Source organism: Symphalangus syndactylus, chromosome 9 (genome assembly GCF_028878055.3).
Source record: "Symphalangus syndactylus isolate Jambi chromosome 9, NHGRI_mSymSyn1-v2.1_pri, whole genome shotgun sequence".
NCBI classification, from domain to species: Eukaryota; Metazoa; Chordata; class Mammalia; order Primates; family Hylobatidae; genus Symphalangus; species Symphalangus syndactylus.
In genome coordinates this window covers 134,057,834-134,074,028 of record NC_072431.2, presented here as the reverse complement: position 1 = coordinate 134,074,028, position 16,195 = coordinate 134,057,834, and the positions used below count along the sequence as shown (strand labels likewise).

The 16,195-nt window shown below is 38.8% G+C and overlaps 1 protein-coding gene across 8 annotated transcripts in view; it reads left to right on the top strand.

Annotated features, from left to right (window-relative positions):
- RIC1 (RIC1 homolog, RAB6A GEF complex partner 1) overlaps positions 1-16,195 on the top strand; it is a 154,779-nt gene that overhangs the window by 29,305 nt on the left and 109,279 nt on the right. For 5 of the 8 annotated variants that reach the window (XR_008660246.2, XR_008660244.2, XM_055294302.2 and 2 more), the window contains exon 2: positions 4,698-4,805. Coding sequence is in view for 3 of the 8 variants with exons in the window: in XM_055294302.2 (XP_055150277.1) it covers positions 4,698-4,805 (108 nt within the window). In the remaining 5 variants the exon portion in view is untranslated. Of the gene's footprint in view, positions 1-4,697; positions 4,806-14,075; positions 14,355-16,195 lie in introns of those variants that run through there. The other 3 variants (XM_063609176.1, XM_063609175.1, XM_063609177.1) reach the window with 2 other exon arrangements.

Sequence of the window (16,195 nt, the reverse complement as noted above, 5' to 3'; positions counted from 1 at the left end):
CACTAACTTTGTTATTTTTGCTCAAGATTGTTTTGGCTATTTGAGGTCCTCTGTGGTTCAGTATGAATTTTAGGCTTGTGTTTTCCACTGCTGTGAGGCATATCATTGGTATTTTGGTAGGGATTGCATTGGATCTGTAGATCACTTTGGGTCATATGGACAATTTAACAGTATTAATTTTTCCAGTCTATAAACATGGGATATCTTTCCATGTATTTGTGTTTTCTTCGTTTCATTACTGTTTTATAGTTTTCATTGTGGGGATCTTTTACTTCTTTAATTAAATTTTTTATTCTTTGGTATTTTTATAGCTATTAATAAATGGGGGCTGGGCGTGGTGGCTCATGCTTGTAATCCCAGCACTTTGGGAGGCCAAGGTGGGCGGATCATGAGGTCAGGAGATTGAGACCACGGTGAAACCCCATCTCTACTAAAAATACAAAAAATTAGCCGGGCATGGTGGCGGGCGCCTGTAGTCCCAGCTACTCGGAGAGGCTGAGGCAGGAGAATGGCGTGAACCCGGGAGGCGGAGCTTGCAGTCAGCTGAGATGGCGCCTCTGCACTCCAGCCTAGGTGACAGAGTGAGACTCCGTCTCAAAAAAAATAAAAATAAAAATAAAAATAAATGGGATTGTTTTATTGATTTCTTTTTTCAGCTAATTCACTATTAGTGTATAGAGACATTACTGGTTTTTGTATATTGATTTTGTATTCTACAACTTTACTGAATTATTTTGTTCTACCACTTTTTTGGTGGCCTCTTTAGGGTTTCTATATGTAAGATTGTGTTACCTGCAAATAGGGCTAATTTGACTTCTCCTTTCCAATTAATTTGGATACTTTTTATTCTTTTTTTTCTTGCCTAATTGCTCTGGCTAGGATTTTCAGTTCTGTGTTGAATAAAAATGGTGAAAGATAGTATCCTTGTCTTATTGCAGATTAGAGGAAAAGATTTCAACTTTTTCTTATTCAGTAGTGTTAGCTATGGGTTTGTCATATATGGCTTTTATTGTGTTGAGTTACATTCTTTCTATTCTTAATTTGTTAAGAGTTGTTGTCAAGAATAGATGTTGAGTTTTGTCAGATGCTTTTTCTGCCTCTACTGAAATGATCATGGGGTTTTTGCCTTTTATTCTGTTAATGTGATATATCACATTTATTGATTTGTCTTTGTTGAACCATCCTTGCATTCCTGGGACCAGTCCTACTTGATCATGGTGAATTGTTGAATTTGGTTTGCTAGTATTTTGTTGAGGACTTTTGCATCTGTGTTCATCAGGTATTTATTTTTGTGAATGTTGACATCCAGTTGTTTGAATACTATTCGTTGCAAAGACTGTCTTTTCTCTATTGTACTTCCTTTCCTCCTTTGTTAAAGATCAGTTGGCATATATTTGTGTGTGTCTATTTCTGGGCTCTCTATTCTGTTCCATTGATTGATTTGTTTATTATTTTGTTAATACCACACTTTCTTGACTACTTTAGCTTTATAGTAAGTCTTGAAGCCAGGTAGTGCCGGTCTTCCAACATTGTCTTCTCCAGTATTAAGTTGCTAGTCTTGGTCTTTGCCTCTCTATATCAACTTTAGAGTGAGTTTGTTGATACCCAGAAAATAAATTGCTGAGAATTTGACTGAGATTGTATTAAATCTGTATATCAAGTTGGGAAGAACTGACATATTGACAGTATTGAGTCTTTGTATTCATCGACATGGAATATGTCTGCATTTATTTTTTTCTTTCTTTTTTTGAGACGGAGTTTCACTCTGTCACCCAGGCTGGAGTGCAATGGCGCAGTCTTGGCTCACTGCAGCCGCCATCTCCTGGGTTCAAGTGATTCTCCTGCCTCAGCCTCCTGAGTAGCTGTGACCACAGGTGGACACCACTACGCCCGCCTAATTTTTGTATTTTTAGTAGAGATGGGATTTAACTGTGTTGGCCAGGTTGGTCTCAAACTTTTGACCTGGTGATCTGCCTGCCTCAGCCTCCCAAAGTGCTGGGATTATAGGCGTGCGCAACCGCGCCCAGCCTGTCTCCATTTATTTAGCTCTTCTTTGGTATCTTTCATTAGTGTTTTGTAACTTTTTTCTATAGATATACGTATTCCTTTACGTAGTTTTTTAAAAATGCTTTTTACATTTTTTGTGTTTTTGAGACAGCATCTTACTCTGCCACTCAGGCTGGAGTGCAGTGACGTGATCTCAGCTCACTGCAACCTCTGCCTTCCAGGCTCAAGCAACCTCCCACTTCAGCCTCCTGGGTAGCTGGGACTACAGGTGTGTGCCACTATGCCCAGCTAATTTTTGTATTGTTTTGTTTTGTTCGTAGAGACAACATGTTGCCCAGGCTGCAAGTGTGTGTTTTTTGTTTTTGTTTGTTTGGTTTCTTTTTTTTGGAGATAGAGTCTCACTCTTGCTACCCAGGCTGGAGTGCAATGGTGTGGTCTTGACTCTGCAACCTCTGCCTCCCAGGTTCAAGTGATTCTCCTGCCACATTCTCCGGAGTAGCTGGGATTACAGGTGCCTGCCACCATGTCCAGCTAATTTTTGTAATTTTTTAGTAGAGACAGGGTTTCACCATGTTGGCGGGCTGGTCTTGAACTCCTGACCTCAGGTGATTTGTCTGTCCTGGCCTCCCAAAGTTTTGGGATTACAGGTGTGAGCCACCATGCCCAGCCTTGTTTTTGTTTTTGAGATGGAGTTTCTGTTCCTAGGCTAGAGTGTGGTAGCATAGTCTCAGCTCACTGCAACCTGTACCTCCCTGGTTCAAGCAGTTCTTCTGCCTCAGCCTCCTGAGTAGCTGGGACTAATTTTTGTATTTTTGGTAGAGATGTGACCACACCTGGCTAATTTTTGTATTTTTAGTACAGATGGGTTTCACCATGCTGGCCAGGCTGGTCTTGAACTCCTGACCTTAAGTGATCTGCCCACCTTGGCCTTTCAAAGTGTAGGGATTACAGGCATGAGCCACTGTGCCTGGCCTGCAAATGTGTTTATAATGACAAATTCCACTTTTTTATTGCTGGTATATAGAAAATTTATTGACTTTTGTATATTAATCTTGGATCCTGTAACCTTGCTATAGTTACTTATTCTAGGAGGATTTTTGAGTCAATTCTGTCAAATTTTCTACGTAGATGATCATGTTATCTATGAATAAAGACAGTTTTATTTTTTCCTTCCCAATCTCTTTACCTTTTATTCCTTTTTGTGGTCTTATTGAATTAGCTGGGACTTCTACTATTCTGTTGAAAAGCTGCTGTGAGTGGAGACATCCTTCCCTTGTTCCTGATCTTAGCAGGAAAGCTTTGAGCTGTAGGTTTCTCATAGATGTTCTTTATCACTTCGAAAAAATTTTTCTATTCTTGAGAGCTTTTTTTAAAATCATGAATGAGTGTTGTTCTGTAGTTTGCTCAGTGTTTTTTGTTCGTTTGTTTTGTTTTATGGAGACCAACTCTTGCTGTTTTGCCCAGGCTGGAGTGCAGTCTCGCAATCTCAGCTCACTGCAACCTCCACCTCCCAGGTTCAAGTGATTCTCCTGCCTCAGCCTCCCGAATACCTGGGATTATAGGCGCCTGCCATCATATCCAGCTAATTTTTATATTTTTAGTAGAGACAGGGTTTCACCATATTGGCCAGGCTGGTCGCAAACTCCTGACCTCAGGTGATCCGCCAGCCTCAGCCTCCCAAAGTGCTGGGATTACAGGCATGAGCCATGGCGCCCAGCCTTGCTCAGCGTTTTTATCTTGGTTGTTAGATTTGTTAAGTGCTTTTTCTGCATTTATTGAAATAATCATGTGATTTTTCTGTAGCCTGTTGATGTTGTGGATTTTATTAATTGAGTTTTGAATGTTGAACCAGGCTTGCATACCTGGGGTATGTCGTATTTGGTTATGGTGTTTAATTTTTTTTAATACCTTGTTGGATTTGATTTGCTAATATTTTGTTGAGAGGTTTTATATCTGTGTTCATAAGAGATGTTGATCTGTAGTGGTTTTTTTTTTTTTTTTTTTTTTTGAGACAGAGTCTTGCTTTGTCACCCAGGCTGGCGTGCAGTGTCATGATCTCCGCTCACTGCAAGCTCCACCTCCCAGGTTCACGCCATTCTCCTGCCTCAGCCTCCCAAGTAGCTGGGACTACAGGTGCCTGCCACCACGCCTGGCTAATTTTTTTGTATTTTTAGTAGAAACGGGGTTTCACTGTGTGAGCCAGGATGGTCTCCATCTCCTGACCTCGTGATCTACTCACTGTGGCCTCCTAGAGTGCTGGGATTACAGGCGTGAGCCACCGAGCCTGGCCTGTAGTTTTCTTTTCATGTAATATCCTTTTCTGATTTTGGTATTAAGGGAATGCTGGACTCAAAATTAGGAAGACTCCTGCTTCTATCTTGTGGAAGGCTTTGTGTAATTTCTCCCTTAAATGTTCATTAGACTTCACCTATGAACACATTTAGTCCTGGTTCTTTCTGTTTTGGGTGATTATTATTAATTCAGTTTCTTTAATAATACAGGCCTAGGTTTGGGTCTTTGTTTTGGTTGATATGCTTGGAATGTTGAAAGCCAATAGTTTAATATCAATGTTGTCTTTTATTTTACTCTAAAAATACTTTGAATACTGTATATGTTATCTTAAATTTTATTTGTATGTATTTTTATGAGATATTGATAAAAAATACAACTTTTTTTTTTTAATCACACAGCCTAGTGTGTTAATTGTAACCTACAAGGAGCCTGCAAAATCATCTACTCAGTTTGGATCCTACAAGCAAGCTGAATGGAGGCCAGATAGTACCATGATAGCTGTATCAGTAAGTAGATTTTACTGCCAAATAGTGTTTTCTTATGAAATCATTACATCGCATTTAAATTTGATTCTCTTAGATGACTTTCTTTCAGGCTTTTACACTCATAAGCATTTATTTTATTCTGAGAAGAATTGCTCTACTGATTATTCTGTGTGGATTACTCCTACGATAGCTTCTCTTTTGACTCTGCTACTTCCTTAACAAAGCACCTGTATTCCTAAACATGGCACCTGTATCCTTTTCTGTTTGTTGTTCTCACTTTACTGTTTTGCCCTTGAAGTCTAACTGCTTTACTAATTATTCTGTGCGTGTTACTCCTACTATAGCTTGTTTTGACTCTGCTGCTTCCTTCCATCCCTAAACATAGCACCTATATCCTTTTCTGTTTGTTGTTCACACTTTACTGTTTTGTCCTTGAAGTCTTACCTAGTTTTTTAAAACATATTCACATGGTATTCTTGAATTTATATTTAAAGTCCTCCCTTCCATTCCAAAAGATATTCCAGAAAATAATAAGCCTTATGTGCATATGTCATACTAAAATTTTCATATCCATTTGGATCTGTTTCTCCTTTTTTCTTTTGTTCTATTAAACGTGCCTAGATATGTTTAATTTTACCTTTTCAGTTCGTGTTTTATCACTGTCTAAGGCTGTCATTATGACTTAATGTGCATTAGCAGTAATATATGTGGTTAATTAACATTATTGAGCACCTCCTATCTTATGAGTACAATTGTGATCAGTTTACATGGATCATCCCATTTAATCTTTAGATAAGTGCTTTGAAGTAGATATTATTCTTCATAATGGATGTGTAAATTGAGGATCTGAAAAATTGTCTTATCCAAGGTTACATGGGTAGTGTATATTAGAGAGATAAGGTATAAACTTAGCTACTCAGCTTCCGTTTACTGTATCCTTATAGCTAACTTATCTCTTTGCGTTGGTCCCTTTCTAGTCCATACTTATATAACACTGACTAGGTTAATAATCTGAAATGTTCCATATGATCAAAAATACTGTTCTATGCTTCCTATAGCAGGAGTTTGCAGATGACTGACCATGTACCAAATATGCCCTGGTGCCTGTTTGTACACAGACCATAATGTAAGAGGATAGTTTTTACATATTTAAATAATCAAAACAAGTCAAAGAAGAATATTTGCTACAGTTGAAAATTATGTGATACTTCAATTTCAGTGTCCGTAACTAAAATTTTACTGGGTCATGAAAATCCTCACTGATTTACATATTGTCTGTAATTTCTTTCAAGCCACAATAGCAGATTGAGTTGAAGTTCTTACAGCAAGTGTATGTGGTGCTCTCATTGCTTTGCTCTTCTGTTCAATTTGCTGTATAGTAACACAGTTAAAACTTCATAACATTTCAAGTGTACACATATTCCATTCTGTGACATTTTATATTATTTTTTTTCTAGTACGTACTCATGTCAAAAGAACCAAAGAAGAGAAAAAGACTTCGTTTTGTTTTTAAAGCACACTGGAGTGTGGTTTATTTTATTATTGAATTAGATGGCAAAATATTGTATTTCTTATTCAATGGCACTATAGCTATGCCAAAAGAATATAAGCTGACATCACTAGACTAAGCACTTATCGGAATGTACTGAAGGTTAAGTTAGAAGAATTAAAAGATTTAGCACAGAACAGTTCACCACAAAATGCCTTCACAAAAGTAAAATATGAAAATGAAAGTGCAGTAAAAGTAGGTTTGCTTGGTTTTTGATGAATTGACAGATGTTATAATACTGCTCAGTTGTAAATTTCAGTGGTCCATGTGAAGTATGAATTGACTAAGAATTACTCTGAATGGCCTGCGGAACAATTCCAGATGAAAACATTTCTCAAAGGAGTTGAGAAAATACTAATTCAGTACAACCCAAAGTAGAATCTACAAAGTTGTATTAATTGATAGTAGTAAAAATCCACATGGAGCAGCAAAAGACTTAGTTGGACAGATTGACAAAGTTTGTGAAAATATAAGGCTTTTAAAACCTATGGTTAGTGTAAGTTTTTTTCAGAGATGGAAGCAGGAATATCTTGAATTGCCCTACTCCACAGCTGTTATGGCTTGGATAGTGATAAAGGTTTATTGGAAACTTTTTTTTACTGAGACTGACTTTTTTTTTTTCCTTTATTTGAAGGACCAGCCTCTACCACTTAACAGACACTAAATAACTTTGGAAAATAGCTTTTGCTGTATTAGAAAACGTTTTCAAATATGAAATATGTAAAATCTCATTAAGGACCAGCATTAATAGATGAAAATTTGCACTCAGTTTTGATGATAGAGAAAAGTACTTTAAACCCCAGTTTACCAAAAATGTTATTTCCACAAAAAGAATCTAATTCTCGTTAGTGGATGTGTATTACCAAAAAAAGTTGTACTTTATGTTAAATGTTACAGTACAGTATGTTAAAGAACTATTCTTTTCCCATTGAATGGTCTTGGTACTCTTGTTGAAAATCAATTGGCCATTGGTATTTGGGGTTATTTCTGGATGCTCCATTCTGTTTCATTGTTCTGTATGTCTGTCCTTATTCCAGTACCACAGTTTTTAAATTACTGTGGCTTTGTAGTAACTTTTGAAATTAGGAAGTGGAATCCTCCAATTTTATTGTTGTATTGCAGGATATAAGTCATGTCAACTCATTGTCAACCCCTTGTAAGTTGAAAATACCATAAGTCAAAAATTTAACAGCCCCAAACATCCATCATAATGTCGTAAGTTGAACCATCATAAGTTCAGTATCATCTATAGTTTTGACTATTCTGAGCCAGTCCCTAAGATGCTATATGACTTTTTGAATTGGTTTTCTATTTCTGTAAAAAATACCATTGGGAATTTGGTAGAGACTGTGTTGAATCTGTAGTTCTCTTTGGGAAGCATTAATTTAAGTCTTCCAACCCATGAACATGCAATGTCTTATCAATTCTTTAGACCTTTAATTTCTGTAAGCAGTGTTTTCTGGTGTTCAGTATGGAAGTCTTTTTCCTGCTTCATTTAATTTATTCTTAAGTTTTAAATTTCTTTTTGATGCTATTGTAAATGGAATTGTTTTTAAGTTTCCTTTTCGGTTGTTCATTGTAAGTGTGTAGACATATATCTGATTTTTTTTTCCAACTTTTTAACTTCAGGATACGTGTGTAGGGTGTGCGGGTTTGTTACATAGGTAAACGTGTGCTATGGTGGTTTCCTTGCGCAGATTATGCCATCACCTAGGTATTAAGCCCAGCATCCATTAGCTATTCTTCCTGATGCTCTCCCTCATCCTGTGCCCTGCCCCTCCGTCCTCCAGCAGGCCCCATTGTATGTTGTTTCCCCCATGTGTCCATATGTTCTCATCATTCAGCTCCCACTTATAAGCGAAAACGTAGTATTTGATTTTCTGTTCCTGCGTTAGTTTGCTGAGGATAATGGTTTCCAGCTCCAACCATGTCCCTGCAAAGGACATGATCTTGTTCCTTTTTATGGCTGCATAGTATTCCGTGGTGTATATGTACCACATTTCTTTTATTCAGTCTATCATCGGTGGGCATTCAGCTTGATTCGATGTCTTTGCTATTGTGAATAGTGCTGCAGTGAATATATGCATGCATGAATGTTTGTAATAGAATGATTTATATTTTGGGGGGTATACCCAGTAATGAGATTGTTGGGTCAAATAGTATTTCTGCGTCTAGGTCTTTGAGGAATTGCCTACTGTCTTCCATAATGGTTGAACTAATTTCCACTCCCACCAACAGTGTAAAAGCATTCCTTTTTCTCTACAACCTAACCAGCATCTGTTGTTTTATGATTTTTTAGTAATAGCCATTCTGGCTTGTGTGAGATGGTATCTCACTGTGGTTTTGATTTGAATTTCTCTAATAATCAGTGATGTTGAGCTTTTTAAAATATATTTATTGGACACATTTATGTCTTCTTTTGAGAAGTGTGTGTTCATGTCCTTTGCCCACTTCTTAATGGGATTTTTTTTTTTCTTGTAAGTTATTAAGTTCATTGTAGATGCTGGATGTTAGAACTTTGTCAGATTGATAGATTCCAAAAATTTGCTTCCATTCTGTAGGTTATCTGTTGACTCCGATGATAGCTTCTGTTGCTGTGCAGAAGCTCTTCAGTTTGGTTAGATCTCATTTGTCAATTTTTGCTTTTATTGCAATTGCTTTTGTCATCCTTGTTGTGAAATCTTTGCCTGTGCCTGTGTCCCAGATGGTATTGTCTAGATTTTCTTCCTGGGTTTTACATTAAATCTTTAATCAACCTTGAGTTGATTTTTCTTTAGGGTGTAAGGAAGGGGTCCAGTTTCAATTTTCTGCATATAGCTAGCCAGTACTCCCAGCACCATATATTACATGGGGAATCCTTTCCCCATTGCTTGTGTTTGTCAGGTTTGTGAAGATCAGATGGTGTAGGTGTGTGTTCTTGTTTCTGGGTTCTCTTTTCTGTTACAATGGTCTATGTGTTTATTCTTGTGCCAGTACCATGCTGTTTTGGTTACTGCAGCCCTGTATTACAGTTTTAAGTCGGGTAGCATTATGCCTCTGGCCTTGTTCCTTTTGCTTTGATTGCCTTGGCTATTCGGACTCTTTGTTGGTTCCATATGAATTTTAAAATAGTTTTTTTCTAATTCCATGAAGAATGTCAGTGGTAGTTTAATGGAAATAGCATTGAATCTGTAAATTACTTTGGGCAGTATAACCATTTTCACAATATTGACTCTTCCTAGCCATGAACATGGAATGTTTTTCCATTTGTTCGTGTCATCTCTCATTTGTTTGAACGTTGATTTGTAGTTCCCCTTGAAGAGGTTCTTCACCTCCCTTGTTAGCTGTATTGCTAGGTGTTTTATTCATTTGTGACAATTGTGAATGGGAGTTCATTCATAATTTGGCTGTCTGCTTGCCTGTTGATGTATAAGAATGCTAATGATTTTTGCGCATTAATTTTCTATCCTTAGACTTTGCTGAAGTTGTTTATCAGCTTACGAAGCTTTTGGGCTGAGGCGATGGGGTTTTCTAATATAGGATCATGTCATCTGCAAACAAAGATAGTTTAATTGTCTCTCTTCCTATTTGAATACCGTTCATTTCTTTCTCTTGCCTGATTGCTCTGGCCAGAACTGCCAATACTATGTTGAATAGGACTGGTGAGAGAGGGCATTCTTGTCTTGTGCCTTTTTTCAAGGCGAATGCTTCCAGCTTTTGTCCATTCATTATGATATTGGCTGTGGGTTTGTCATATATGGCTCTTATTATTTTGAAGTATGTTCCTTCAATATCTGGTTTATTGAGAGTTTTTAACCTGAAGGGATGTTGAATTTCATCAAAGACCTTTTCCGCATCTATTGAGATAATCATGTGGTTTTTGTGTTTAGTTCTGTTTATGTGATGAATCACATTTATTGAATTGTATATGTTGAGCCAGTCTTGCATTCCAGGAATGAAGTCTCCTTGGACATGATGGATAAACTTTTTGAGGCTGCTGGATATTTGCTAGTATTTTGTGGAGAATTTTTGCATTGATGTTCATCAAGCATATTGGCCTGAAGTTTTCTTTTTTTTGTTTCGTCTCTGCCAGGTTTTGGTATCAAGATGATGCTGGCCTCATACAATGAATTAAGGGGGAATCCCTTCTTTTTCAATTGTTTTGGAATAGTTTCAGTAGAAATGGTACCAGCTCTTCTTTGTACCTCTGGTAGAATTCAGCTGTGAATCTGTCCTGGGCTTCTTTTTTTTGGTTGCTAGGCTCTTTATTACTTCTCAATTTCAGGACTCATTATTGGTCTATTCAGAGATTCAGTTTCTTCCTGGTTCAGTCTTAGGGAGGGTGTATGTGTCCAGGAATGTATCAATTTCTTCTAGATTTTCTGTTTAATGTGCATTGATGTGTTTATAGTATTTTCCGATGATTGTTTGTATTTCTGTGGGGTCAGGATGATATCCCGTTTATCATTTCTGATTGTGTTTATTTAAATCTTCTCTTTTCTTCTCTATTAATCTAGCTGGCGGTCTATCTATTTTATTAATTTTTTCAAATACCCAGCTCTTGTATTCATTGATCGTTTGAATGGTTTTTCATGTCTCTATCTCCTTCAATTCTGCTGTGATCTTGGTTATTTCTTGTCTTCTGCTAGCTTTTGGGTTTGTTCTTGTTTCTCTAGTTCTCTTAGTTGTGGTGTTAGGTTGTTAACTTGAGATCTTTGTAGCTTTTTGATGTGGGCATGTAGTGCTATAAATTTCCCTCTTAACACTGCTTTAGCTGCATCCCAGAGATTCTGGTACATTTTCTCTTTGTTCTCATTAGTTTCAAAGGACTTCTTGATTTCTGCCTTCATTTCATTATTTACTCAAGTCACTCAGGAGCAGGCTGTTCAATTTCCATGTAGTTGTGTGGTTTTGAGTGACTTTCTTAATTCTTTTGAGTGAATTTTTTTGAGTGTTGTGGTCTGAGAGACTGTTATCATTTCAGTTCTTTTGCATTTGCCGAAGAGTGTTTTACTTCCACTTATGTGATCAATTTTAGAGTAAGTGCCGTGTGATGATGAGAATAATTATTTTCTGTTGTTTTAGGTGGAGAGTTCTGTAGATATCTATCAGGTCCACTTGATCTAGAGCTAAGTTCAGATCATGAATATCTTTGTTAATTTTCTGTCTTGGTGATGTGCCTAATATTGTCAATGGTGTGTTAAGTCTGCTACTATTATTGTGTGGGAGTCTAAGTCTTTTTGAAGGTCTCTAAGAACTTGCTTTATGAATCTGGGTGTTCCTATACTGTGTGTGTATATATTGAGGATATTTGGCTCTTGTTAAATTGAACTCTTTATGTAATGCCCTTTGCCTTTTTTATCTTTTTTCATTTAAAGTCTGTTTTGTGAGAAACTGGGATTGTAATCCGTGGTTCTTTCTGTTTTCCATTTGCTTGGTAAATTTTCCTCCATCCCTTTATTTTGGGATGTGTGTCTTTGCACATGATATGGGTCTTTTGAAGACAGCATACTGCTGGGTCTTGGTTCTTTCTTTAGCTTGCCATTCTGTGTCTTTTAATTGGAGCATTTAGCCCATTTACATTTAAGGTTAGTATTGTTATGTTTGGATTTGATCCTGTCATCAAGGTACTAGTTGGTTATTTTGCAGACTCATGTGGTTGCTTCATAGTGTCACTGATCTGTTTACTTCAGTGTGTTTTTGTAGTGGCTGGTAATGGTTTTTCCTTTCCATATTTAGTGCTTCCTTCAGAAGCTCTTGCAAAGCAGGTCTGATGGTTACGAATTCCCTCAGCATTTGCTTCTCTAAACAGGATCTTATTTCTCCTTTGCTTATGAAGCTTAATTTTGCCAGAAATGAAATTCTGGGTTAGAAATTCTTTTCTTTAAGAATGGTTTTTTTTTTTTTTTTGAGATAGAGTCTTGCTCTGTAGCCCAGGCTGGAGTACAGTGGGGCAATCTCGGCTCACTGCAAGCTCTGCCTCCCGGGTTCAGGCCATTCTCCTGCCTCAGCCTCCCGAGTAGCTGGAGCTACAGGCGCCTGCCACCATGCCCGGCTCATTTTTTGTACTTCTAGTAGAAACGGGGTTTCACTGTGTTAGCCAGGATGGTCTCGATCTCCTGACCTCATGATCTGCCCGCCTCGGCCTCCCAAAGTGCTAGGATTACAGGCGTGAGCCACCGTGCCCGGCTCTTTAAGAATGTTTAATATCGGCCAGGCACGGTGGCTCACACCTGTAATCCCAGCACTTTGGGAGGCTGAGGCGGGCGGATCACGAGGTCAAAAGATCGAGACCGTCCTGGCCAACATTGTGAAAAACCCCGTCTTTACTAAAAATACAAAAATAATTAGCTGAGTGTTGTGGCGTGCACCTGTAGTTCCAGCTACTTGGGAGACTGAGGCAGGAGAATCACTTAAACCCAGAAGGCAGAGATTGCAGTGAGCTGAGATCGCACCACTGCACTCCAGCCTGGCAACAAAGCGAGACTCTGTCAAAAAAAAAAAAATGTTTAATATTGGCCCCAATCTCTTCTGGCTTTTAGGGTTTTCACTGAGAGGTCTACTGTTAGTCTGATGGGCCTCCCCTTTGTAGGTGACCTGGTCTTTCTGTCTGACTGCCCTCAACATTTTTCTTTCATTTCGACCTTGCGGAATCTGATGTTTATGTGTCTTGGGGTTGATCTTCTCAGGGAATATCTTACTGAGGTTCTCTGCATTTCCTGAATTTGAATGTTGGCCTGTCTTCCTAGGTTGGGGAAGTTCTCCTGGATCATATCCTGAAATATGTTTTCCAGCTTGGTTCCATTCTCTCCATCTCTTTCAGGTACCCCAATCGGTCGTAGGTTTAGTTTATTTACATAATCCCACATTTCTCGGAGGTTTTGTTCATTTTCATTCTTTTTTCTCTATTCTTGTCCGCCTATCTTATTTCAGCAAGATAGTCTTCAAGCTCTGAGATTCCTTTGTCCACTTGGTCTATTCTGCTATTAATACTTGTGATTGCATTGTGAAGTTCTTGTAGTGTGTTTCTGAGCTCTAACAGGTCGGTTGTGTTCCTGTCTAAACTGGCTCCTCCTGGTATTGTCAGTGGTGTGTTAAAGTCTCCCACTATTATTGCGTGGGAGTCTAAGTCTCTCTCAGGTCCCTAAGAACTTGCTTTGTGAATCTGGGTGTTCCTATATTGGGAGCATATATATTTAGGACATTTAGCTCTTCTTGTTGAATTGAACCCTTTATCATTATGTAATGACCTTTGTCTTTGTTGATCTTGTAGTGTGTTTCTCAGCTCTGATAGGTCGGTTACGTTCCTCTCTCAACTGGCTCCTCATCTCTCACATTGTCAGTGGTGTGTTAAAGTCTCCCATTATTATTGTGTGGGAGTCTAAGTCTCTTTGAAGGTCTCTAAGAACTTGGCACGTCCTGTATTGTTTTGTCATGTTTCTTAGCTTCTTTGCATTGGGTTACAACTTGCTCCTTTAGCTCAGCGAAGTTCGTTGTTACCCACCTTCCGAAGCCTACTTCTGTCATTCAGCTTTCTCAGCCTCAGCCCAGTTCTGAGCCCTTGCTGGAGAGGTGTTGTGGTCACTTGGAGGAGAATAGGCACTCTGGTTTTTTGAGTTTTTAGCGTTTTTGCATTGATTTATTCCTCATCTTTGTGGGCTTATCTACCTTTGATCTTTGAGGTTGGTGACCTTTGAATGGGGTTTTTTTGTAGGGTCTTTTTTGTTGATGTTGTTGTTTTCTGTTTGTTTTTCTTTTAACAGGCCACTCTTCCATAGAACTGCTGCCATTTGTGGGGGTCCACTCCAGACCCTGGTTGCCTCGATTTTTCCTGTACCTGGAGGTATCACCAGGGAGGGCTGCAAAACAGCAAAGATGGCAGCCTCCTTCTTCCTTGGAAGCTCCTTCACAGGGGGGTACTGACCTGTTGCTGGCTCAGATGTGCCTGGAGGAGGTAGCTGGAGACCTCTGTTGGGAGATGTCGCCCAGTCAGGAGGAACGGGATCAGGGACCCACTTAAAGAAGCAGTGTGGCTGCAGCAGGTGTGCTGTGTTGGGGATTCCTTCAGCCCCCATTCGGTATGGGCTCTCCAGGACCCACAGGCTGGACTGATTGAGAAGCCTGAACGCCAGTGTGGCAGCCTACCCCCCTACTTGGGTACACTCCGTCCTGGGGGGAAATTAGAGCTCTGTCTAATTGGGGGTGGCTCAAGACCCCAGCTGGGAAGACCCACTACCCCATGAGGACGAGTGGATTGAAGTCTCACGTAAAGAAGCAGTCTGGCCACGATCTGGCAATGTGGCTGTGCTACACTGCAGGAAACCTTTCTCATGCATGCTATATGGATATATGTGATTTTTGTGTATTGATTTTATATCGTACAACTTTGCTAACTTCATTAGCTCTAATAATTTTTGTGTGCATTATTTATACATCTTCTCTGTGGCCTGATTTGGATGCCTTTATCTCATTTTCTTGTTTAATTGCTCTTGGGGGAACTTTCAATACTATGTTGAATTAAGTGGTAAAAGTGGGTATCCTTATCTTGTTCTTGTTCTAGTGGGAAGGCTTTCAGTCTGTCACCATTGAGTATAATGTTGGCTTTAGGTTTTTCATATATGGTTTTTATTATGTTGAGGTTATTTACTTCTGTCTTGGTTTCTGGCATGCTTTTATTGTTAAAGGGTGTTAAATTTTGTCAAATGCTCCCTTTGCATCAATTGAGAATCGTGGATTTTTTCTTCATCCTGTTAATGTAGTGTATTTCATTGATTGATTTTCCTGTATTGAATCATCCTTGCATTCAGTGAATGAATCCCACTTTGTCACGATGTATGAAGTATTTGCCGAGGACTTTTGCATCCATAGTCATACAATATATTGATTTATAGTTCTCAGGTCAGTTTTGGTAGATTGTATGTTTTTAGAACTTTGTCAGTTTCATCCGGCTTGTCTAATTTGTTGGAATACAACTCTTTATTGTATTCTCATAATCTCTGTTATTTATGCAAAATTACTAGTAATGTTCTTTCTGATTTTTGTGATTTGCATCATCTCCCTTTTTTCTTAACTTACCTAGAGGTTTATCAGTTTTGTTGATTTTTCAAAGAGTCAACTTTTGGCTGGATGTGATGGCTCATGTCTGTAATCCCAGCACTTTGGGAAGCTGAGGCGGGAGAATTGCTTGAGGCAGGGAGTTACAGGGGAGCCTGGGTGACATAGTGAAATGCCATCACTACAAAAAATAAATTAAACTTAGCCAGGTGAGTTGGCACATGATTGTAGTCCTAGCTGCTCAGGAGGGTGAGTCAGGAGGATCACCTGTGCCCAGGAGTTCAAGGTTACCATGAGCTTTGATCTTGTCACAGCACTCCAGCCTGGGCAATAGAGCAAGACTCCATATCAGGAAAAAACAATTTTTGTTTAATCGTATTTTCTTTATTGTTTTTCCATTCTCTTTTTATTTTGCTCTTTTATTATTTCCTTTCTTCTGCTAGCTTCGGGATTACTTTGCTCTTTGTTATTTAGTTATTTTATGTGCACATTTAGGTTATTGATTTGAAATGTCCCTCCACCCCCACCTTTTTTTTTTTTTTTTTTTTTTTTTTTGAGACAGATTCCTGTTTTGTTTCCCAGGCTGAAATGCAGTGGCATGATCATGACTCACTGCAGTCTTGATTTCCTGGGCTTAAGTGATCCTCTGCCTCAGCCTCCCTAGTAGCTGGGACTATAGGCACGCACCACCATGCCCGGCTGATTTTGTTTAATTTTTGTAGAGATGTGATCTCACTGCGTTGGCCAGGCTGGTCTCAAACCCCTAGGCTCAGGCGGTCATCCTGACTTGGCTTCTCAAGTGCTGGGATTACAGGCATGAGCTGCCACA